The sequence below is a fragment of the Heterodontus francisci genome, chromosome 22 (assembly GCF_036365525.1).
Source record: "Heterodontus francisci isolate sHetFra1 chromosome 22, sHetFra1.hap1, whole genome shotgun sequence".
Lineage (NCBI taxonomy): Eukaryota > Metazoa > Chordata > Chondrichthyes > Heterodontiformes > Heterodontidae > Heterodontus > Heterodontus francisci.
Window position 1 is genome coordinate 83,274,329 of NC_090392.1, and position 24,774 is coordinate 83,299,102.

A 24,774-nucleotide genomic window follows, 5' to 3' on the forward strand; every position below is an offset into this window, starting at 1 on the left:
AATCCTGGAACTCCCTTCCTAACAGCACTGTGGGTATATCTACCCCAAATGGACTGCAGTGGTTCAAGAAGGTAACTCACCACCACCTTCTCAAGGGCAATTAGGGATGGGCAATAAATGCTGTCCTGGCCAGCAACACCCACATCTCATCAACGAATAAAAAAAACAATCAGAGAGTGTGTTCCAGTGAGGGGTATAGGGTATAAGAACATAAGAACTAGGAGCAGGAGTAGGCAGTTCAGCCCCTCGAGCCTGCTCTGCCATTCAATACGATCATGGCTGATCTCATCTCGGCCTCAACTCCACTTTCCTGCCTGTTCTCCATAACCCTTCAACCCATTACTAATTAAAAATCTGTCTATCTCCTCCTTAAATTTACTCAATGACCCGGCATCCACCGCACTCTGGGGTAGTGAATTCCACAGACTCACAACTCTTTGAGAGAAGTAATTTCTCCTCATCTCTGTTTTAAATCTGCTACCCCTTATCCTAAAACTATGACCTCTTGTTCTAGATTGCCCCACAAGAGGAAACATCCTCTCTACGTCCACTTTGTCAATCCCCTTAAACATCTTAAAACCTCAATTAGATCTCCTCTCATTCTTCTAAACTCCAGAGAGTAAAGGCCTAAACTGCTCAATCTCCCTTCATAAGACAAACCCCTCATCTCTGGAATTAATCTAGTGAACCTCCTCTGAACTGCCTCCAATGCAACTACATCCCTCCTCAAGAAAGGGAACCAAAACTGTGCGCAATACTCCAGGTCTCACTAATGCCTTGTACAGTTGCAGAAACACTTCCCTACTTTTATACTCTATTCCTTTAGCACGAAATGCCAACATTCCATTTGCCTTCCTTATTACCTGCTGTACCTGCAAACTAGTTTTCTGCGATTCATGCACAAGGACACCCAGATCCCACTGCACTGAAACACTCTGAAGTTTCTCTCCATTTAGATAATAATTTGCCTTTCTATTCTTCCGACCAAAATGGATAACCTCACACTTTTTTTTATTTAGAGAGACAGCACTGAAACAGGCCATTCGGCCCACCAAGTCTGTGCTGACCAACAACCACCCACTGATACTAATCCTACATTAACCCCATATTCCCTACCACATCCCCATCATTCTCCTACCACCTACCTACACTAGGGGCAATTTACAATGGCCAATTTACCTATCAACCTGCAAGTCTTTGGCTGTGGGAGGAAACCGGAGCACCCGGCGAAAACTCACGCGGTCACAGGGAGAACTTGCAAACTCCACACAGGCAGTACCCAGAACTGGACCCGGGTGGCTGGAGCTGTGAGGCTGCAGTGCTAACCACTGCACCTTATCCACGTTAAACTCTATCTGCCAAATTTTGGTCCATTCACCTATCCATATCCATTTGTAAATTTCTTATTTTTTTACTGCAACTTACTATCCCACCTATTTTAGTGTCATATGCAAATTTGGCTATAGTACCTTCTATCCCTGCATCCAAGTCATTAATATAGATTGTAAATAGTTGGGGCCCGAGGACTGAACCCTGTGGCACCCCACTAGTTACATCTTGCCAACCAGAAAAGGACCCATTTATCCTGACTCTCTATTTTCTGCTGGTTAGCCAATCCTATCCAAGCTAATAAATTGCCCCTAACCCCATGTGATCTTACCTTGTGTATTAACCTTTTGTGCGGCACCTTATCAAATGCCTTCTGGAAGTCCAGATATACTACATCTACAGGATCCCCATTATCCAATTTGCTTGTTGCATCTTTGAAGAACTCTAGCAAATTAGTCAAACGCTATTTACCCTGTCCTTACCTGGTCTGGCCGACATGTGACTCCAGATCCACAGTAATGTGGTTGACTCTTACATGCCCTCGAAATGGCCTGGCAAGCCACTCAGTTCAAGGGCAATTAGGGATGGGCAATAAATGCTGGCCTGGCCTGCGACGCCCACATCCCATGAAAGAATAATAAAAAAAAATAAAACCATGCTGACTCTGGTGGATTGCGTTTTGACTTTCTAGATGTCCTGTTATTACTTCCTTAATAATGGATTCTAACAATTTCCCAACGACAGATGTTAAACTAATGGGTCTATAGTTTCCTACTTTCTGTCTCCCTCCCTTTTTGAATAAGGGCGTTATATTAGCATTTTTCCGATCCACTGGAACCTTTCCCGCATCCAGGGAATTTTGGAATATTATAACCAATGGATCCACTATCTCTGCTGCCACTTCCTTTAAGACCCTGGGATGTCGGCCATCAGGCCCTGGGCACTTGTCTGCCTTCAATCCCAATAGTTTGCTCAGTACTTTTTCCCTAGTGATGATGATTGTTCTAAGTTCCTCCCTTTCTATAACCTCTGCATTACCTGTTACTATTGGGATGGTACTAGTGTCCTCCACCGTGCAAACTGAGGCAAAATACTGATTTAGTGTCTCCGCCATTTCTGTGTTCCCCACTATTAACTCCCCAGTCTCATCCTCCAAGGGACCAACATTCACTTTAGCTACTCTCTTCTCTTTTATATATTTATAAAACCTTTTGCTGTCTGTTTTTATATTTTGCGCTCGTTTTCTTTCATAATTTACCTTTGCTTTTTTTATTACTTTTTTAGTAACTCTTTGTTGATCTTTAAAAGTTTCCCAATCTTCCAGTTTGCCACTGACCTTTGCAATATGGTATGCCTTAGTTTTTGTCTTTATGTTACTCTTAACTTCCTTGCTTAGCCATGGATGTTTTTTCAGAGTGTATATCAGAGAGTGTTACAGTGAGGGGTATAGGGTATAACAAACAACAAAGAACAAAGGACAGTACAGCACAGGAACAGGTCATTCAGCCCTCCAAGCCTGCGCCGATCTTGATGCCTGCCTAAACTAACACCTTCTGCACTTCCGGGGACCGTATCCCTCTATTCCCATCCTATTCATGTATTTGTCAAGATGCCTCTGAAACGTCGCTATCGCACCTGCTTCCACCACCTCCCCCACAGCAAGTTCCAGGCACTCACCACCCTCTGTGTAAAGAACTTGACTCGCACATCCCCTCTAAACTTTGCCCCTCTCACCTTAAACCTATGTCCCCCTAGTAACTGACTCTTCCACCCTGGGAAAAAGCTTCTGACTATCCACTCTGTCCATGCCGCTCATAACTTTGTAAACCTCTATCATGTCGCCCCCTCCACCTCCATCGTTCCAGTGAAAACAATCCGAGTTTATCCAACCTCTCCTCATAGCTAATGCCCTCCAGATCAGGCAACATCCTGGTAACCTCTTCTGTACCCTCTCCAAAGCCTCCACGTCCTTCTGGTAGTGTGGCGACCAGAATTGCACGCAATATTCTAAGTGTGGCCTAACTAAAGTTCTGTACAGCTGCAGCATGACTTGCCAATTTTTATACTCTATGCCCCGACCGATGAAGGCAAGCATGCCGTATGCCTTCTTGACCACCTTATCCACCTGCGTTGCCACTTTCAGTAACCTGTGGACCTGTACTCCCAGATCTGTCTGCCTGTCAATACTCCGAAGGGTTCTGCCATTTGCTGTATACTTCCCACCTGCATTAGACCTTCCAAAATGCATTATCTCACATTTGTCCGGATTAAACTCCATCTGCCATTTCTCCGCCCAAGTCTCCAACTGATCTATATCCTGCTGTATCCTCTGACAATCCTCATCACTATCCGCAACTCCACCAGCCTTTGTGTCGTCTGCAAACTTACTAATCAGACCAGCTACGTTTTCCTCCAAATCATTTATATATGCTACAAACAGCAAAGGTCCCAGCACTGATCCCTGCGGAACACCATTAGTCACATCCCTCCATTCAGAAAAGCACCCTTCCACTGCTACCCTCTGCCTTCTGTGACAGAGCCAGTTCTGTATCCATCTTTCATTTTCATTTCGAGATACAGCACTGAAACAGGCCCTTCAGCCCACCGAGTCTGTGCCGACCATCAACCACCCATTTATACTAATCCTACACTTATCCCATATTTCTACCACATCCCCACCTTCCCCTACCACCTACCTATACTAGGGGCAATTTATAATGGCCAATTTACCTATCTACCTGCAAGTCTTTGGCTGTGGGAGGAAACCGGAGCACCCGGAGGAAACCCACGCAGACACAGGGAGAACTTGCAAACTCCGCACAGGCAGTACCCAGAATCAAACCCGGGTCGCTGCAGCTGTGAGGCTGTGGTGCTAACCACTGCGCCACTGTGCTGCCGATCTTGCCAGCTCACCTCTGATCCTGTGTGACTTCACCTTTTGTACCAGGCTGCCATGAGGGACCTTGTCAAAGGCTTTACTGAAGTCCATATAGATAACATCCACTGCCCTTCCTTCATCAATCATCTTCGTCACTTCCTCAAAAAACTCAATCAAGTTAGTGAGACACGACCTCCCCTTCACAAAACCATGCTGCCTCTCGCTAATAAGTTCATTTGTTTCCAAATGGGAGTAAATCCTGTCCTGAAGAATCCTCTCTAATAATTTCCCTACCACTGATGTAAGACTCACCGGCCTATAATTTCCTGGATTATCCTTGCTACCCTTCTTAAACAAAGGAACAACATTAGCTATTCTCCAGTCCTCTGGGACCTCACCTGTAGCCAATGAGGATGCAAAGATTTCTGTTAAGGCCCCAGCAATTTCTTCCCTTGCCTCCCTCAGTATTCTGGGGTAGATCCCATCAGGCCCTGGGGACTTATCTACCTTAATGCTTTTCAAGACACCCAACACCTCCTCCTTTTTGATAACGACATGACCCAGACTATCTACACTCCCTTCCCTAGACACATCATCCACCAAGTCCTTCTCCTTGGTGAATACTGATGCAAAGTACTCATTTAGTACCTCGCCTATTTCCTCTGGCTCCACACATAGATTCCCTTCTCTATCCTCGAGTGGGCCAACCCTTTCCCTAGTTACCCTCTTGCTCTTTATATACGTATAAAAAGCCTTGGGATTATCCTTAATCCTGTTTGCCAATGACTTTTCATGACCCTTTTAGCCCTCCTGACTCCTTGCTTATTTTCCTTCCTACTGTCTTTATATTCCTCAAGGGCTTCGTCTGTTCCCAGCCTTCTAGCCCTTAAGAATGCTTCCTTTTTCTTTTTGACTTGGCTCACAATATCCCTCGTTATCCAAGGTTCCCGAAACTTGCCAAACCTATCCTTCTTCCTCACAGGAACATGCTGGTCCTGGATTCTAATCAACTGACGTTTGAAAGACTCCCACATGTCAGATGTTGATTTACCCTTAAACAGCCGCCCCCAATCTAAATTCTTCAGTTCCTGCCTAATATTGTTATAATTAGCTTTCCCCCAATTTAGCACCTTCACCCGAGGACTACTCTTATCCTTATCCACAAGTACCTTAAAACTTATGGAATTATGGTCACTGTTCCCGAAATGCTCCCCCACTGAAACTTCGACCACCTGGCCGGGCTCATTCCCCAATACCAGGTCCAGTACGGCCTCATCCCTAGTTGGACTATCTACATATTGTTTCAAGAAGCCCTCCTGGATGCTCCTTACAAATTCTGCCCTATCCAAGCCCCTAGCACTAAATCAGTCCCAGTCAATATAGGGGAAGTTAAAATCACCCACCGCTACAACCCTGTTACCTTTACATCTTTCCAAAATCTGTCTACATATCTGCTCCTCTACCTCCTGCTGGCTATTGGGAGGCCTGTAGTAAACCCCCAACATCGTGACTGCACCCTTCCTATTCCTGAGCTCCACCCATATTGCCTCGCTGCATGACCCCTCCGAGGTGTCCTCCCGCAGTACAGCTGTGATATTCTCCTTAACCAGTAATGCAACTCCCCCACCCCTTTTACATCCCCCTCTATCCCGCCTGAAGCTTCTAAATCCCGGAACATTTAGCTGCCAATCCTGTCCTTCCCTCAATCAAGTCTCTGTAATAGCAACAACATCATAGTTCCAAGTACTAATCCAAGCTCATATCAGAGAGTGTTACAGTACAGGGTATAGGGGATATCAGAGAGTGTTACAGTACAGGGTATAGGGGATATCAGAGAGTGTTACAGTACAGGGTATAGGGGATATCAGAGAGTGTTACAGTACAGGGTATAGGGGATATCAGAGGGTGTTACAGTACAGGGTATAGGGGATATCAGAGAGTGTTACAGTACAGGGTATAGGGGATATCAGAGAGTGTTACAGTACAGGGTATCGGGGATATCAGAGAGTGTTACAGTACAGGGTATAGGGGATATCAGAGGGTGTTACAGTACAGGGTATAGGGGATATCAGAGAGTGTTACAGTACAGGGTATAGGGGATATCAGAGAGTGTTACAGTACAGGGTATAGGGGATATCAGAGAGTGTTACAGTACAGGGTATAGGGGATATCAGAGAGTGTTACAGTACAGGGTATAGGGGATATCAGAGAGTGTTACAGTACAGGGTATAGGGGATATCAGAGAGTGTTACAGTACAGGGTATAGAGGATATCAGAGAGTGTTACAGTACAGGGTATAGGGGATATCAGAGAGTGTTACAGTACAGGGTATAGGGTATATCAGAGAGTGTTACAGTACAGGGTATAGGGGATATCAGAGAGTGTTACAGTACAGGGTATAGGGGATATCAGAGAGTGTTACAGTACAGGGTATAGGGGATATCAGAGAGTGTTACAGTACAGGGTATAGGGGATATCAGAGAGTGTTACAGTACAGGGTATAGGGGATATCAGAGAGTGTTACAGTACAGGGTATAGGGGATATCAGAGAGTGTTACAGTACAGGGTATAGGGTATATCAGAGAGTGTTACAGTACAGGGTATAGGGGATATCAGAGGGTGTTACAGTACAGGGTATAGGGGATATCAGAGAGTGTTACAGTACAGGGTATCGGGGATATCAGAGAGTGTTACAGTACAGGGTATAGGGGATATCAGAGGGTGTTACAGTACAGGGTATAGGGTATATCAGAGAGTGTTACAGTACAGGGTATAGGGTATATCAGAGTGTTATAGTGCTGGGCAGAGTATATCAGAGATTGTTACTGTGATGGTGTGGGATATGGAGAAGTTTTATAAGGAAGGGAAGGGGTGTATCAGAACATTACAATAATGGACATGGAAGAATAGTTTCTCAGTTCTTACCTTGATAATGTTTTCATTGCCTCCAATCTTTATTTCATGATCAGGGAACTTTATAGTCAGTGATTTTATCCAAGAACCATTAACCATTTTCTTTCGACCCAGATTGATTTCAAAATGAGACAGGTTATAACTGTTCGAGCCACAGATTTTGAGCAGTGTGTACGCATACTCATCCCGGAAATCAAAGGAAGCGCCATCGAAAGTTTGCAGTCCGTTGTTGCGCGAGACTGTGCACACAGCCGCTCGCTTGGGATAGCATCCTAGAATCCCATGCTCCACAAGACAGAACTCTCCTTCCGAGCAGGTCTGATTGACACACACCACCTCCGCACGATCTTCACACAGGCAATGCACCGTGCAGTCATTGGTTGCCCAGAACTTTGTTTTGAAGGGATAGTAGCGGTCATGGAACTCACAGCCACACTCCTCAAGTGGGACACAGTTAATACCACTGAGTACATAGCCCTCATCACACTGACAACCCTCAGTGCAGGGCCTGGTACAGTACAAGGGAGAAATCAGGTCGGTGCAGGTGGCTGGACAGCTGCTGCTACACAGCTCATAGTGGCTCCATTCTGGGCAGGGTAAGGCTGAAGGAGAGAAACAAGATGATTATTTTATTCTAAACAATCACTGCTACTGGAATTTGGAACCCTAGGTTAAGAATTTCCTTCCATTAACCTGCACTTTTTATAATGTATTAAAAATGGTGAATGGTCTCAGGATTCTACAGGCACCACAGCAGGAAGAGGCATTATCAATGTAATAAAAACAGAAAGTGCTGGAAATACTCAGCAGGTCTGGCAGCATCTTTGGAGAGAGAAGCAGAGTTGACGTTTCAGGTCAGTGACCTTTCATTTTATTGTCAATGTAATGTTATGTGACCAATTGAACACAGTGGGGCATCACCTAACATTAGGTGATGGCTCAAACAATACCTTGACTGAATCCCAGGTATGCTTACAAATATCGCTAACAGCACTGAAATAAGCCATTGGGGTCAAAAACCTGTGTCACTGTTTACTCTCCATGTGTACAAATCACTGAAGCTAAGAAATGATAGGGGCAGCGCAAAAAAGCTCATTAGCAGCGGCTAGGACTGGAAAACAATTCACATACCCTATTACAACACCTGTTGCCAATCCTTACCACTGCCTCTGCCCCCTCCCACACTGGACGCAGCTTCCCCCTCACAGTTTACCCATAAACTGCTTCATTTCCCCATTGATAGTAATCCTTTGAGTCCTCCCAATGACTGCCCAACCCATGACTCCCTAACCCTGCTTCCCTTGAGTTGGATTTTCTAATTATTAAGTCCCCCACTCACACTGAGATTTTCCAGGCAGAGAGACATTGAATGGCACCCTCCTTCATTCTAGCTATGAAGAGAGGTTGAGTAGATTAGGATTATTTTCATTAGAAAGACGGAGGTTGAGGGGGGGACCTGATTGAGGTGTACAAAATCATGAGAGGTATAGACAGGGTGGATAGCAAGAAGCTTTTTCCCAGAGTGGGGGATTCAATTACTAGGGGTCACGAGTTCAAAGTGAGAGGGGAAAAGTTTAGGGGGGATATGCGTGGTAAGTTCTTTACGCAGAGGGTGGTGGGTGCCTGGAACGCGTTGCCAGCGGAGGTGGTAAACGCGGGCATGATAGTGTCTTTTAAGATGTATCGAGACAGATACATGAATGGGCAGGAAGCAAAGAGATACAGACCCTTGGAAAATAGGCGACATGTTTAGATAGAGGATCTGGATCGGCGCAGGCTTGGAGGGCCGAAGGGCCTGTTCCTGTGCTGTAATTTTCCTTGTTCCTTGTTCTCTCCTGTGTCTCTCTTCCCTGTCCCCTCCCCCCTTTACCTCACCCATCTCTCCCATTTCCCCTTCCCCTCTCCCTCCACTTCTTTCCATCCCTCTAGCTTCTTTTCCTCCTCTTCCTCATTCCCTTCCCTCCCTCTATTCCCTCTTTCCCTTTCCCCAATTCTCCCCACTCCCTCTTCATCTCTTTTCCCCCCTCCCTTTTATTTCCCCCTCCCTTGCCTTCTCATTCTGCCTCAATTCTCCCTCTCCTACTTTTCCCTGGCTCAGTCCTTCCTCTCACTGCTCCCCCTTCTTTCCTCCCCCTCTCCTGCATCCTCTATTCCCTCATTTCCAGCCTCTTCCTAAGTGAGTGCTTGCAGTGGGAGGTGGCATTGAGCATCACCATGCGTGATACATTAAGCAAGGTGGGTATAAACTAATGTGATGTGACTGTCCCACTCACTGGGATCAATTTTGAGTGCCCTCGCCTGTCATTAACAGACGGTGTACCAGCCTCAAGATGGAGTCGGTAGCATTACCATCCCATTAACCACTGGCAATGCATCCATCTCCATTTTGGGTGTCCAAAGAGCCTGCTTGTCTCAGGTAATAGGCCCCCTTTAAGATAGAAATTGAGGTCCTTCAATGCAAATAGGTCCCTGGTTGTTATTTTAGATAGGAACTGGTCAGACCCTCTGCAGTGCAGGCTTTGAGCAGTTCGATGTGTGATGGAAGAAAAGAATTCCTCTAAAGTTATGTGTTCATTTATTTGTGTGGGCCTCAGAGGACCCATCACTCCTGTGCTCGCTGATCAACATTGGCTCCCAGTCTACCAACACCTCAAATATAAAATTCTTATCATCTTGTTCAAATCTCTCCTTTCTTCTTGGTGTAATATCCTCCAGTCCTACAACCTTCTGAGAACTCTGCTTTCATCCAACTCCGGCCACTTAGGCATCCTACAATTCCCTTTGTCCCACCATTGGCAGTTGTGCCTTCAGTCATCTAGGCCATAAGCTCTGGATTTCCCTCCTACCTCTTTCTCCTCCTTTAAAACCCTCCATAGTCCAAGCTTTTAGTAACCCTTCCTAATATCTCCTCCTTTGGTTTTACGTCAATTTTTGTCTGTTTATGCTTCTGTGAAGTGTTTTGGAATATTCCCCACATTAATGGCACTATATAAATGGAAGTTATTGTTATTGTTGACACTTAACAAAACACCGAGGACATTTAGCAAACTTAAATGATGAACAAAATAACAGCTTTCGAGGGGAAAATTTTTATTGATGATGGAGTTCAGACAAGTCTGTTTGGGTAGAGTTAAGAAATAATAGGCATAATTGAGTGGACACTACAGGTGATGTAGTGGGGAAAATACCAAGATCACACAAGCAAAAATATTTCCAGATGAAGAATGCCATGGCCCCAAGATCAGACACATAAAGGATCATTTTAAGACTGATTCTAAGATCATTTTAAGACTGATTAAAGCTATTCTCTGCACCATGATTCATCAACATGGGGAATGGACTAACAGAAGTGTGTTGAAAGCAAAAACTGTAGAATTAATAAAGAACTGGATTCTACAATGTGGGATTTTAGAATCTTTCTGTGGCTGAGTTAAGATGTACCGAATGACCTTCCTCCTCTGGAATCATTTTTTGATTGTGTAATCCTGATATTTTCCCGACTACTCCATCATCTGTGGTGTACAACCAATACAGCACACATCCTTATTATTTCTTAACTCTACCCATGATCTGTGGTCTTACTCTTGCAAATTAGTTGTCACTAGAAAGTACTTGTCCAGATTTCCTTTTGCACGGATAATCTCCCAAGTATATTTTAGATAATTCCATTAGACATTGATTTCATGTAAAATTATCAAAGACTAACTGGTATGTCATGGCTTGTGGCTGTTCTGTCATTCATGTTGAAATGTGTACTACAATTAGCCTGATGCCAATACACTGATACATCCTCTGTGTCCAGTGACTCCCTCAGAATAATAGGCAACATCTCCCAAATCTTCTCCCTAGTTTCTCTTAGCACTTTGGGATAAGTACCATCTACCCCTGGAGATTTTATTCCTACTGGCTCCTTTTAATTTATCTAGGATTTCCATCCATTCTATTGATAAGGATGAGATTTGCAGTGATAATAGAGCTTTAAATATGTGGAGGACTTTAACTATCTGAGGAAAGTCTAGAATAAGGCAAGAGATATCCAGAATGCTGCTGGGGTTACATAGAACAGAGAACATAGAACAGTACAGCACAGTACAGGCCCTTCGGCCCACGATGTTGTGCCGAACCTTTAACCTACTCTAAGATCAAACTAACTACCTACCCTTCATTCTACTATCATCCATGTACCTATCCAAGAGTTGCTTAAATGTCCCTAATGTATCTGCTTCTACTACCACCGCTGGCAGCGGTGAAAATGGGCAATGAACTTATCCTAAGAAAGATTAAATAAAATGGGAACGCCCTTTGATGGATGCCCACTGTGAGAATATTTTAAAGCCATTTCTTTTGTATATTTGTCCCTCATTTCATTTTAGTTACTCTGTCGTTCTGCTGTTTGCTGTTCCAATAACTATTGTAAGCAAACTCTTTCTCAGTCTTCATCCATTCTATTACATGATTGCTCTCTCATTCAGAGGCAAATGGAAATTGAAACAAATTTAAAACCGGATTAAAAAGTTTAAACAAAGAACATAGTCACAAATACACTGCCGGAAATCTCAGGGCGCCGCATCTCCCAATTCTTACCGCAGAAGCTGCGGGATCTCCAGCGTCCGATGGTGATTCCTACAGCCTGGCAGCTGAGGGCATAAGCCTGAATAGCCTGGCAAAGAGTGGTGATATTGTCTGGATTTGCGCACATATCATACACGCAGCTGATGATGAAGCTAACAGGATTCACCACCGTCCGACAGTCCCGGAACGGCCCGTCCGTTTTGTTCATGATGCCGCAGGAATCCTGCTTGTAGTAAAAGGACTCGGTCTGCGGGTCACAGACGCTGCAGTTTTCCGCACAGTCGTGTTGACAGAACCAGTCCGGATCATCAGCCCGCCAGCCAGTACCCAGCTCTGCCAGCGAGTCCGAGAGGGTACCTCCTGGCAGCAGATTATCATCCGCTGGATTATTATTGAAATTCCCACACAGTCCACAGGTGTTATTGAGATAGGAACTGGGCAGTGAGATTGAGGCGTAATGTTCACCGTCAAAAGTTAACAACAAACCAAAATCCGTCTCCACCGCCGTCGCTACTCCGCTCCGATAAATTTTAATCGCTCCCATCTCCAGCTGGACCGGTAACGTAGCGCCTATACCATCCACCTGGAGCACAAGCAAAGCACAAAAGGATCATGGACTGGATGGTGACAGATCGCAGTAAAACTGCTGCTAAACATCACCGACACCGAATGAAAGGGTCCCCTCTCCCAAACCCTAAACTTCTCGTCTTCCCTCTCCCTCTTCACTACTCAAAGGGAAATTGGGGAAACACTTTGAAAAGAATCATTTGTAGGACAATGGGGGAATCATACAAATTAGGAGCAGGAGTAGGCCATTCGGCCCCTCGAACCTGCTCCTCCATTCAATAAGATCATCGTTGATCTGTGTTTCGAATTCCACACTCCCATCAACCCCCATTAACATTTGATTCCCTTGCCTTAAAAATATTCAATGACCCCGCCTCCACCACCTTCTGAGGCAGATAATTACAAAGTTACACAACCCTCAGAGAAAACATTTCTTCTCATCTCTGTCCTAAAAGGGCGACCCCTAATGTTAAAACAGTGCCCCCTAGTTCTGGACTCATCCACAAGAGGAAACATCCTCTCCACATCCACCCTGTCAAGACCATTGAGGATGGCAAACAGGATTAAGGATAATCCCAAGGCTTTTTATACATATATAAAGAGCAAGAGGGTAACTAGGGAAAGGGTTGGCCCACTCAAGGACAGAGAAGGAAATCTATGTGTGGAGCCAGAGGAAATGGGCGAGGTACTAAATGAGTACTTTGCATCAGTATTCACCAAAGAGAAGGACTTGGTGGATGATGAGCCTAGGGAAGGGAGTGTAGATAGTCTCAGTCATCTCATTATCAAAAAGGAGGAGGTGTTGGGTGTCTTGAAAAGCATTAAGGTAGATAAGTCCCCAGGGCCTGATGGGATCTACCCCAGAATACTAAGGGAGGCAAGGGAAGAAATTGCTGGAGCCTTGACAGAAATCTTTGCAACCTCATTGGCTACAGGTGAGGTCCCAGAGGACTAGTCACATCCCTCCATTCAGAAAAACAATGTTGTTCTTTTGTTTAAGAAGGGTAGCAAGGATAGTCCAGGAAATTATAGGCCGGTGAGCCTTACGTCAGTGGTAGGGAAATTATTAGAGAGGATTCTTTGGGACAGGATTTACTCCCATTTGGAAACAAACGAACTTATTAGCGAGAGACAGCATGGTTTTGTGAAGGGGAGGTCGTATGTCACTAATTTGATTGAGTTTTGAGGAAGTGACGAAGATGATTGATGAAGGAAGGGCAGTGGATGTTATCTATATGGACTTCAGTAAAGCCTTTGACAAGGTCCCTCATGGCAGACTGGTACAAAAGGTGAAGTCACACGGGATCTGAGGTGAGCTGGCAAGATGGATACAGAACTGGCTCTGTCATAGAAGACAGAGGGTAGCAGTGGATGGGTGCTTTTCTGAATGGAGGGATGTGACTAGTGGTGTTCCACAGGGATCAGTGCTGGGACCTTTGCTGTTTGTAGCATATATAAATGATTTGGAGGAAAATGTAGCTGGCCTAATTAGTAAGTTTGCGGACGACACAAAGGTTGGTGGAGTTGCGAATAGTGATGAGGATTGTCAGAGGATACAGCAGGATATAGATCGGTTGGAGACTTGGGCGGAGAAATGGCAGATGGAGTTTAATCTGGACAAATGTGAGCTATTGCATTTTGGAAGATCTAATGCAGGTGGGAAGTATACAGTAAATGGCAGAACCCTTAGGAGTATTGACAGGCAGAGAGATCTGGGTGTACAGGTCCACAGGTCACTGAAAATGGCAACGCAGGTGGATAAGGTAGTCAAGAAGGTATACGGCATGCTTGCCTTCATCGGTTGGGGCAAAGAGTATAAAAATTGGCAAGTCATGCTGCAGCTGTACAGAACTTTAGTTAGGCCACACTTAGAATATTGCGTGCAATTCTGGTCGCCACACTACCAGAAGGACGTGGAGGCTTTGGAGAGGGTACAGAAGAGGTTACCAGGATGTTGCCTGGTCTGGAGGGCATTAGCTATGAGGAGAGGTTGGATAAACTCGGATTGTTTTCACTGGAACGACGGAGGTGGAGGGGTGACATGATAGAGGTTTACAAAGTTATGAGCGGCATGGACAGAGTGGATAGTCAGAAGCTTTTTCCCAGGGTGGAAGAGTCAGTTACTAGGGGACATAGGTTTAAGGTGAGAGGGGCAAAGTTTAGAGGGGATGTGTGAGGCAAGTTCTTTACACAGAGAGTGGTGAGTGCCTGGAACTTGCTGCGGGGGAGGTGGTGGAAGCAGGTACCATAGAGACGTTTCAGAGGCATCTTGACAAATACATGAATAGAATGGGAATAGAGGGATACAGTCCCCGGAAGTGCAGAAGGTTTTAGTTTAGGCAGGCATCAAGATCGGCGCAGGCTTGGAGGGCCGAATGGCCTGTTCCTTTGCTGTACTGTTCTTTGTTCTTTGATCTTGTAAACTTAAATCCATAAAGACGGGGCTAAAGTGTGGCGAGTCAAAGAGACTTAGTAGTTGGCAGGAAAAAAGAGGTGCAAGTGGAGAGCCAACTGTGTAACAGCCCCGACAAACAAATTTTTCTGCAGCACCTGTGGAAGAGCCTGTCACTCGAGAATTGGCCTTTATAGCCACTCCAGGCGCTGCTCCACACACCACTGACCACCTCCAGGCGCTTACCCATTGTCTCTCGAGATAAGGAGGCCAAAGAAAGTATTCTGCTCTCCTGCGTTGACTCTGCCTCTTGATTTGCTACATCTACCCAAGCTTGATCCCTCTCCCCCTTGTTTAGTTTAAAGCTCTCTCTACTTCCCTCGTTATACGGTTTGCTAGAACACTAGTCCCAGCACGGTTCAGGTGCAGCCAGTCCCAACGATACAGCCCCACTTTCCCCAGTACTGGTGTCAGTGCCCCATGGTATAACTTTAGTTGTAGGTGGTACTAGCATTTAATAAGCACAGTAAATTTTAACATTTGTAATAATTATACTGTTAATTAAGAAAGTAATGAAAGTAAATTAACTAATAACCCACTTCTCACACACCAGTCTTTGAGCCACATATTAATTTTACTAATCTATGTGCCCTCTGCCAATTGGCACATGGCTCGGGTAACAATCCAGAGATTATTACCCTTGAGGTTCTGCTCCTCAATTTTGTGCCAGCTCCTCATACTGTCTAAGCAGAACTTCTTTCCTAGTCCTACCTTTGTCATTGGTACCTACACGGACCACGATAACTGGATCCTCCACCTCCCACTCCAAGTTCCTGTCCAGCCCTGAGCAGATGTCCCGAACCCTGGCACCAGATAGGCAACACAGCCTTCTAGACTCACGCTCTCGGCTGCACAGAACAGTGTCAATTCCCCTCGCTATACTGTTCCCTATTCCCACTACATCCCTTTTTGCTCACCCCCCCCCCACCCCCACACTTGAATGGCTTCCTGTACCATAGTGTCATGGCTAGTCTGCTCATCCACCTTGCAGACCTTGCTTTCATCCACACAGGTTGAGAGCACCTCAAACCTGTTTGACAAGTGCAGAGTCTGAGGCTCCTCCACGACTGTCTGCTCCATTCCTTTACCTGCCTCACTCACAGTCACATCCTCCTGTCCCTCATTGCAGACCAAAACAGATGACCCTGTTCTAAGAGGTGTGACTGTCTTCCGGAACAAAGTGTCCAGGTATTCCTTCTTCTCCCTTATGTTGCACAGTGTCTGCAGTTCAGCTTCCAGATCAATACTCCTGATCTGGAATTCCTCTAGCTGCTTACACTTTCTGCAGATGTGTTTGTCCTGGATCACCTTGGCATCCAGGAGCTCACACATACCACAGCTACAACATAACATCTGTCATCTGTCCTGCTATTGTTACTTATGTTATTAGTTAATTTACTTTCATTACTTTCTTAATTAACAGTATAATTCTTACAAATGTTAGCATTTACTGTGCTTATTAAATGCTAGTACCACCTACAATTAAAGTTATATTTTTCTTGATTACACAGCTATGTAAATCTTTCTATTGGTAATACATCTTACTGATGCTATTAAAGCTTTGCCAATACTAATAAATCTGACTATTATTAGTAAACCTTACAAATACTGATAAATGCTAATAATATGTATTACGTTGTCCTAATTTGAACGAATACACTCCCTGCTGGTCTCTCTCTCCCACTCTATTATAAATTATAAAATCTGCTTTATTTTCTAGTTTATATACTAAGGAGTCGATCAAGTCTTATTTTATATTTGATCGATATAGATTAAATTAAATTAAAATCTTACTGCTATACTCACCTCGGCCCGCTTTCTGTTTCCCTGCTCTCTCTGTTGACTGTGACGTCACTCTGATGTCACTTTTCGATTTCCCCCCACTCCTGCTGCGCTCTCTCTCTCCAACCTCTGACCCTTTGGCGCGCTTTGGCACGCTAGTTCCAGAGATGTAGAGGAAAGGATAGCGAAGATGATTCTCGACAGGAGCGAGAGTAACAGGGTAGTTGTTATGGGGGACTTTAACTTTCCAAATATTGACTGGAAATACTATAGTTCGAGTACTTTAGATGGGTCAGTTTTTGTCCAGTGTGTTCAGGAGGGTTTTCTGACACAGTATGTAGACAGGTCAACCAGGGGCGATGCCACATTGGATTTGGTACTGGGTAATGAACCCGGCCAGGTGTTAGATTTAGATGTAGGTGAGCACTTTGGTGATAGTGATCACAATTCAGTTAGGTTTACCTTAGCAATGGGCAGGGACAGGTATATACCGCAGGGCAAGAATTATAACTGGGGGAAAGGAAATTATGATGCGATTAGGCAAGATTTAGGATGCGTAGGATGGGGAAGGAAACTGCAGGGGATGGGAACAATCGAAATGTGGAGCTTATTCAAGGAGCAGCTACTGCGTGTCCTTGATAAGTATGTACCTGTGAGGCAGGGAGGAAGTTGTCGTGCGAGGGAGCTGTGGTTTACTAAAGAAGTTGAAGCGCTTGTCAAGAGGAAGAAGAAGGCTTATGTTAGGATGAGACATGAAGGCTCAGTTAGGGCACTTGAGAGCTACAAGCTAACCAGGAAGGATCTAAAGGGAGAGCTAAGAAGAGCAAGGAGAGGACACGAGAAGTCATTGGTGGATCGGATCAGGGAAAACCCTAAGGCTTTCTATAGGTATATCAGGAATAAAAGAATGACTAGAGTTAGATTAGGGCCAATCAAGGATAGTAGTGGGAAGTTGTGTGTGGAATCAGAGGAGATAGGGGAAGTGTTAAATGAATATTTTGCGTCAGTATTTACAGTAGAGAAAGAAAATGTTGTTGAGAATACTGAGATTCAGGCTACGAGGCTAGATGGGATTGAGGTTCACAAGGAGGAGGTGTTAGCAATTTTGGAAAGAGTGAAAATAGATAAGTCCCCTGGGCCAGATGGGATTTATCCTAGGATTCTCTGGGAAGCTAGGGAGGAGATTGCAGAGCCTTTGTCCTTGATCTTTATGTCGTCATTGTCGACAGGAATAGTGCCGGAAGACTGGAGGATTGCAAATGTTGTCCCCTTGTTCAAGAAGGGGAGTAGAGACAGCCCTGGTAATTATAGACCTGTGAGCCTTACTTCGGTTGTGGGTAAAATGTTGGAAAAGGTTATAAGAGACAGGATTTATAATCATCTTGAAAAGAATAAGTACATTAGAGATAGTCAGCACGGTTTTGTGACGGGTAGGTCGTGCCTCACAAACCTTATTGAGTTTTTCGAGAAGGTGACCAAACAGGTGGATGAGGGTAAAGCAGTGGATGTGGTGTATATGGATTTCAGTAAGGCGTTTGATAAGGTTCCCCACGGTAGGCTAATGCAGAAAATACGGAAGTATGGGGTTGAAGGTGATTTAGAGCTTTGGATCAGAAATTGGCTAGCTGAAAGAAGACAGAGGGTGGTGGTTGATGGCAAATGTTCATCCTGGAGTTTAGTTACTAGTGGTGTACCGCAAGGATCTGTTTTGGGGCCACTGCTGTTTGTCATTTTTATAAATGACCTGGAAGAGGGTGTAGAAGGGTGGGTTAGTAAATTTGCAGATGACACTAAGGTCGGTGGAGTTGTGGATAGTGCCGAAGGATGTTGTAGGGTACAGAGAGACATAGATAGGCTGCAGAGCTGGGCTGAGAGATGGCAAATGGAGTTTAATGCGGAAAAGTGTGAGGTGATTCACTTTGTAAGGAGTAACAGGAATACAGAGTACTGGGCTAATGGGAAGATTCTTGGTAGTGTAGATGAACAGAGAGATCTTGGTGTCCAGGTGCATAAATCCCTGAAGGTTGCTAACCAGGTTAACAGGGCTGTTAAGAAGGCATATGGTGTGTTAGCTTTTATTAGTAGGGGGGTCGAGTTTCGGAGCCACGAGGTCATGCTGCAACTGTACAAAACTCTGGTGAGACCGCACCTGGAGTATTGCGTGCAGTTCTGGTCACCGCATTATAGGAAGGATGTGGAAGCTTTGGAAAGGGTGCAGAGGAGATTTACTAGGATGTTGCCTGGTATGGAGGGAAGGTCTTACGAGGAAAGGCTGAGGGACTTGAGGTTGTTTTCGTTGGAGAGAAGGAGGAGGAGAGGTGACTTAATAGAGACATATAAGATAATCAGAGGGTTAGATAGGGTGGATAGTGAGCGTCTTTTTCCTCGGATGGTGATGGCAAACACGAGGGGACATAGCTTCAAGTTGAGGGGTGATAGATATAGGACAGATGTCAGAGGTAGTTTCTTTACTCAGAGTAGTAGGGGCGTGGAACGCCCTGCCTGCAACAGTAGTAGATTCGCCAACTTTAAGGGCATTTAAGTGGACATTGGATAGACATATGGATGAAAATGGAATAGTGTAGGTCAGATGGTTTCACAGGTCAGCGCAACATCGAGGGCCGAAGGGCCTGTACTGCGCTGTAATGTTCTAATTCTAAAAAAAAAAAATCTCCACTCCCGCTTCTCTCTCTCTCTCTCCAACCTCTGACCCTTTGGCGCGCTTTTTAAATCGAAAGAGCAGGGGTGAGGGATTAATTGGACAGCTATTTCAAAGAGCCAGAACAGACACAATAGACGGAATGGCAGCTTTCTGTGCTGTACAATTCTCTAAAAAGGACTTCAGGTTTTTCTAAGTGGATGTGTTTTTATGAGCTTTTTAATCTCTATTCACTTGTGATGTAGAAAAAAAGTCCCATGGCTCTAAATTGCCCCCTGCAAGATGAGCCTCCTTTAGTTCTCAGGGGTGACTACAACCAGCTGAGTTGTAACCTCACCAATAATTTTACACCAGAATCATGTGGTTGATTCCGGAGAGGGTTTAACTCCATTTCAATCCTGATGATGTCGCGGTTCCAATTTTCTTCATTCCTTCAGAATCAGGCTTGAAGCCCTGGGCACAAATACCATGCCCTGTGCCACCACACACACTACCTGGCAAGATTGAAAATGTTACTTCTACCTTTCAACAGGAATGCAACACAAAGTGATTGAAGTAACAGGAGCATCTGGCAAATTGCCAGAAGCGGTTCTAACCCCAAGATTACATCAAAATGGCGGCACAGTGGCGCAGTGGTTAGCACCGCAGCCTCACAGCTCCAGGGACCCGGGTTCAATTCTGGGTACTGCCTGTGTGGAGTTTGCAAGTTCTCCCTGTGTCTGCGTGGGTTTCCTCCGGGTGCTCCGGTTTCCTCCCACAGCCAAAAAGACTTGCAGGTTGATAGGTAAATTGGCCATTATAAATTGCCCCTAGTATAGGTAGGTGGTAGGGAAATATAGGGATAGGTGGGGATGTGGTAGGTATATGGGGTTAGTGTAGGATTAGTATAAATGGGTGGTTGATGGTCGGCACAGACTCGGTGGGCCGAAGGGCCTGTTTCAGTGCTGTATCTCTAAAAAAACTAAAAACTAAAATAACGGACCTTCTGGAGCCGATCTTCAGCGAGTTAACAGTATGATACACATGATCACAGATACATAGGATAAAAGCAAAATACTGCAGATGCTGGAAATCTGCAATAAAAATAGAAAGTGCTAGAAATACTCAGCAGGTCTGGCAGCATCTGTGGAGACAGAAACAGAGTTAATGTTTCAGGTCGGTGACCTTTCATCAGAACTGGTAAAGGTTAGAAATGTAAAAGGCTTTGAGCAAGTGTAAAAGGGCGGGTGGGGGAGGGGGTGGTGGAGGAAGAAGAACAAAAGGGAAGGTTGATGATAGGGCAGAGGGCAGGAGAGATTAAATGACAATGATGTCATGGAACAAAGACAAAGGGAGTGATAATAGTTGTATTAAAAAACAAAGCATTAGTCCAGAGAGAGTGTTAATGGCAGAATAATGAACAACTCTGTCCAAAAGCACAACATGAGAAACAGGTTTAAGACACGCCATGGTTAAAAAAATTGAATAAAACCACATAAAATAAATTTTTTTAAAATAATTATAAAAGGCAGTCATGCTCTGAAATTGTTGAACTCAATGTTGAGTCCAGAAGGCCGTAGTGTATCTAATTAGAAAATGAGGTGCTGTTCCTTGAGCTTGCGTGAGGTTCACTGGAACACAGCAGCAGGCCAAGGACAGAAAGATTGGCATGGGAGCAGGGTGGTGAATTAAAATGGCAAACAACTGGAAGCTTGGGGTTATGCTTGCGAACTGAGAGGAGGTGTTCCTCAAAGCGGTCACCCAATCTACGTTTGGTCTCCCCAATGTAGAGGAGACCACATTGTGAGCAGTGAATACAGTATACTAAATTGAAAGAAGTACAAGTAAATCGCTGCTTCACCTGGAAGGAGTGTTTGGGGCCTTGGATAGTGAGGAGAGAGGAGGTAAAAGGACAGGTATTACACCTCCTGTGATGTGCGTCAGAACAGAAGCGTCAGAGACAGAGAAACTGGGAGAATGAAATGGAGTTCTTACAGGAGGCAGGGTGTGAGGAAATGTAGCCGAGGTAGCCGTGGGAGTTAGAGGGCTTATAATGAATACTAGTGGACAGCCTATCCTCAGAGATGGAGAGAGAGAGAAGGTGTGGATGGGAAGAGAAATGTTGGAGATGAAACAGGTGGAGGTGAGAGAGGGGTGGAAATTGGAAGCAAAGCTGATGAAGTTTTCCAGTTCAGGCAGGAGCAGGAAACTGCACCAATACAATCATCAATGCACTGGAAAAAAAGAGTTGGGGGAAGGGGCCTGAGTAGGGCTGGAACAAGGAATGTTCGATATATCCCACAAAAAGACAGGCATAACTGGGACCTATACAGGTATCCAAAGCAAAATCTTTTACTTGAAGGAAGTGAGTGCAGTTGAAGGAGAAGTTGTTCAAAGTGAGGACAAGTTCAGCCAGGCGGAGGAGGGTGGTAGTGGATGGGGACTGGTTGGGCCTTTGTTCAAGGAAGTAGCGGAGAGCCCTCAAACCATCCTGGTGGGGGATGGAGGTGTAGAGAGATTGGATGTCCAGAGTGAAGAGGAGGCGATTAGGGCCAGGAAACTGTCAAATTTACCGAGGGTGTCAGAAGTGTCACAAATCTAGATGGGAAGAGACTGGACCAGGGAGAAGAAAATATATAGAGTCAAGATTTGAAGAAATAAGTTTCGTGGGACAGGAATAGGCTGAAACAATGGGTCTACTGGGACAGTCCCATTTGTGGATTTTGGGAAGGAGGTAGAAGCGGGCTGTCCAGGGTTGTGGGACTATGAGTTGGGAAGCTGTAGAGGGAATATCTCTGGAGGAGATGGGGTCAGTAACAGTCCTGGAGACAATGGCTTGATGTTCAGTGGTGGGGTCATGGTCCAGGGGGAGTTAGGAATAAGTGTCTGAGAGTTGGCGCTGAGCTTCTGCAAGGTAGAGGTCGGTACGCCAGACAACAACAGCACCACCCTTGTCAGCAGGTTTGATCACAATGCCGGGGTTAGACCTGAGAGAACGGAGTGCAGCAAGTTCAGAGGGAGACAGGTTAGAGTGAGTGAGGGGGGCAGAGAAATTGAGACGGCCAATGTCATGTCGACAGTTCAGAATGAAAAGATCAAAAGCAGGTAAAAGGCTAGAGGGAGGGGTTCAGGTGGAGGGAGAATACTGGAGGTGGGTGAATGGGTTCACTGGTTGCGGGGAGAACTCCTGGCCAAAGAAGTGAGCCCGGAGGTGAAGGCGATGACGAAGAGCTCAACATCATGCTGAGTGTGAAATTCATTGAGGTGGGGACAGAAGGGGATAAAACTGAGTTCTTTATTAAGTACAGATCGTTCAGCGTCAAAGAGGGGAAGGTCAGAGGGTATGGTGAATACACGGAAAGGGGTGAGATTAGAAGAAGGGATGGGCTAAGAGGGAAGTGAAGGGAAGATAGATCTTGCGGGGCATTAGTTCTCATGAGCTGTTGGAGCTTACGTTTCTAACACATGAAAGGAAGAGAAAAAGTTTTTTGTTCATGCATCAGATAAGACGAAGGATGACATTAAACTGTGGAGCAGGATAGCTTTGAGATAGGGTGATTCGGCGCGGCTGGAGAGAGAAGTTGAATATGAACATGTGCCGACATTGAGGGGGTTGAATTTCCATGGGGCTCTCTGGTTATCCACCGTAACTTCAGCAGGTAATCTATGGTAACCTCCTTCTGCAGCGTTTCCATGACTCATCCGCCGAAGTTATTAGGAACTGTAACATCTGTGGAGAGAGAAGCAGATAATGTTTCAGGTCTGTAACCTTTCATCAGATCTGCTTCTCTCTCCACAGATGCTGTCTGACCTGCTGAGTATTTCCAGCACTTTCTGTTTTTATTTCAGATTTCCAGCATCTGCAGTATTTTGCTTTTATTATTAGGAACTGTGCTGAGAAGATATTTCACATTGGTTCCGAGTGGCAGGCACAGTGCAGAGATATGGACTTCACATGAACTCAAGCTGTAAGGTGAAAGGTTAGCAGCAAACAGCAGTTTTTAATTGCTGATCATTTTCAATTACGAAGCATTGTTTTTCTGTTAGTTCTGATGGCAGATTTTTGTAAAGATTTGATTTTGAAATGTGAGGTCTTACCAGGATTTGGCCCAGGTTTCCTCTGGGAATGATGATGCTGTGGGAGTAAACATTCAGTTTGATGTTTCTCAGCCAAGATACGGTGGAGCCCATCCGGTTTTCATTCTTGGACTGGACGCTGAAGTTGGGCAGATTCTCCTGCTCCCAGCATGGTTTTGAAAGGACGTAAGAACAAGTTCCCTGGAAATGGTATAGGTACCCATCGAAAGTGTGGTAGTGAGGATCCCCAAAGACCACACACGAAGCAGTCTGAGTGGGAACACACCGATATACACCATCGACAGAATGACACTGCTCAAATTGCCCACAGGATAAGTTCTGACAATGGATGGTGTTCTCTAAATCCAGACACCGACATTTCGTTTGACATTTGTCATCGATCCAAAAAACATCCCCACGGCGGAAAAACTGCCCTGGAACAGAAAACAGCCAATCACAACTAAAGGAGGTGGTAATGTTGCAAACAGCAGCAACTGTTACAGCACTGGGCACGGTTACTGTATGGAATATCTCCCAGAACAGTATGGCAAATTGGGAAATGCTGGAAATACTCAGCAGGTCTGGCAGCATCTGTGGCGAGAGAAGCAGAGTTAACCTTGAAGGGTCACTGACCCGAAACAGTAACTCTGCTTCTCTCTCCACAGATGCTGCCAGACCTGCTGAGTATTTCCAGCATTTCTTGATTTTATTTCAGATTTTCAGCATCCGCAGTATTTTGCTTTTATTTTATTGCAAATTATGGAACTGGTCCATAAAGCTGGAGGACAGGGGCTAGGAAAAGCAACTTTAAATTATAGGATTCAGCACAAACATTTGGAAATGGAATGCAAGGTATCACCTGATCGGGTCAAAGATCAATCCTGGAGCATAGCGAGTCACCAAGAAAAAGAGCGCGACAGTGAGTCCCAGCTCCCTAAATCAGTCTGTCCCCCAGTTACTCCTGCCTCAAACTACTGCTACAAAAAGTCAACTCCACAAACCTGCTACATTCCTTATTTATAGAATCATAGAAAGGTACGGCACAGAAGGAGGTTATTTGGCCCATAGTACCTGTGCCGTCTTAAAAAGATCTATCTAGCCTAATCTGACTTTCCAGCTCTTAGTCCATAGCCCTGAGGGTTTGGGCACTTCAGAATATAGGAAGTTAGGAACATAGGAGCAGCAGTAGGCCATTCAGCCCTTGGAGCCTGCTCCGCCATTCTAGATCATGGCTGATGGTCTACCTCAACATCATATTCCCCCACTATCCCCATATCCCTTGATGTCATTAGCAACCCGAAATCTATCGATCTCTGTCTTGAACTCACTCAGTGACTGAGCTTCCCCCGCTCTCTGGGGCAGAGAATTCCAAAGATTCATCACCCTCCTAAATGGCTCACCCTTTATTCTGAGACTGTGTCCCCTGGTTCTAGACCCCACAGCCAGGGGAAGCATCCTTTCTGCATCTATCCTGTCTATCTCTTTAAGAATGTTGTAAGTTTCTATGAGATCGCTTCTCATTCTTCTAAACTCCAGAGAACGCAGGCCCAGTCTCCTCAATCTCTC

The 24,774-nt window shown here is 45.1% G+C and overlaps 1 protein-coding gene across 1 annotated transcript in view; it reads right to left on the reverse strand.

Moving 5' to 3' along the window:
* The window catches only part of tecta (tectorin alpha), a 113,225-nt gene that overhangs the window by 72,433 nt on the left and 16,018 nt on the right, over positions 1-24,774 (reverse strand). The window contains exons 6-8 of the mRNA XM_068054277.1: positions 23,230-23,642; positions 11,705-12,275; positions 7,133-7,722 (exon numbers count right to left, since the gene is read on the reverse strand). Coding sequence (XP_067910378.1) covers positions 7,133-7,722; positions 11,705-12,275; positions 23,230-23,642 — 1,574 coding nt within the window. The remainder of the gene's footprint in view (positions 1-7,132; positions 7,723-11,704; positions 12,276-23,229; positions 23,643-24,774) is intronic.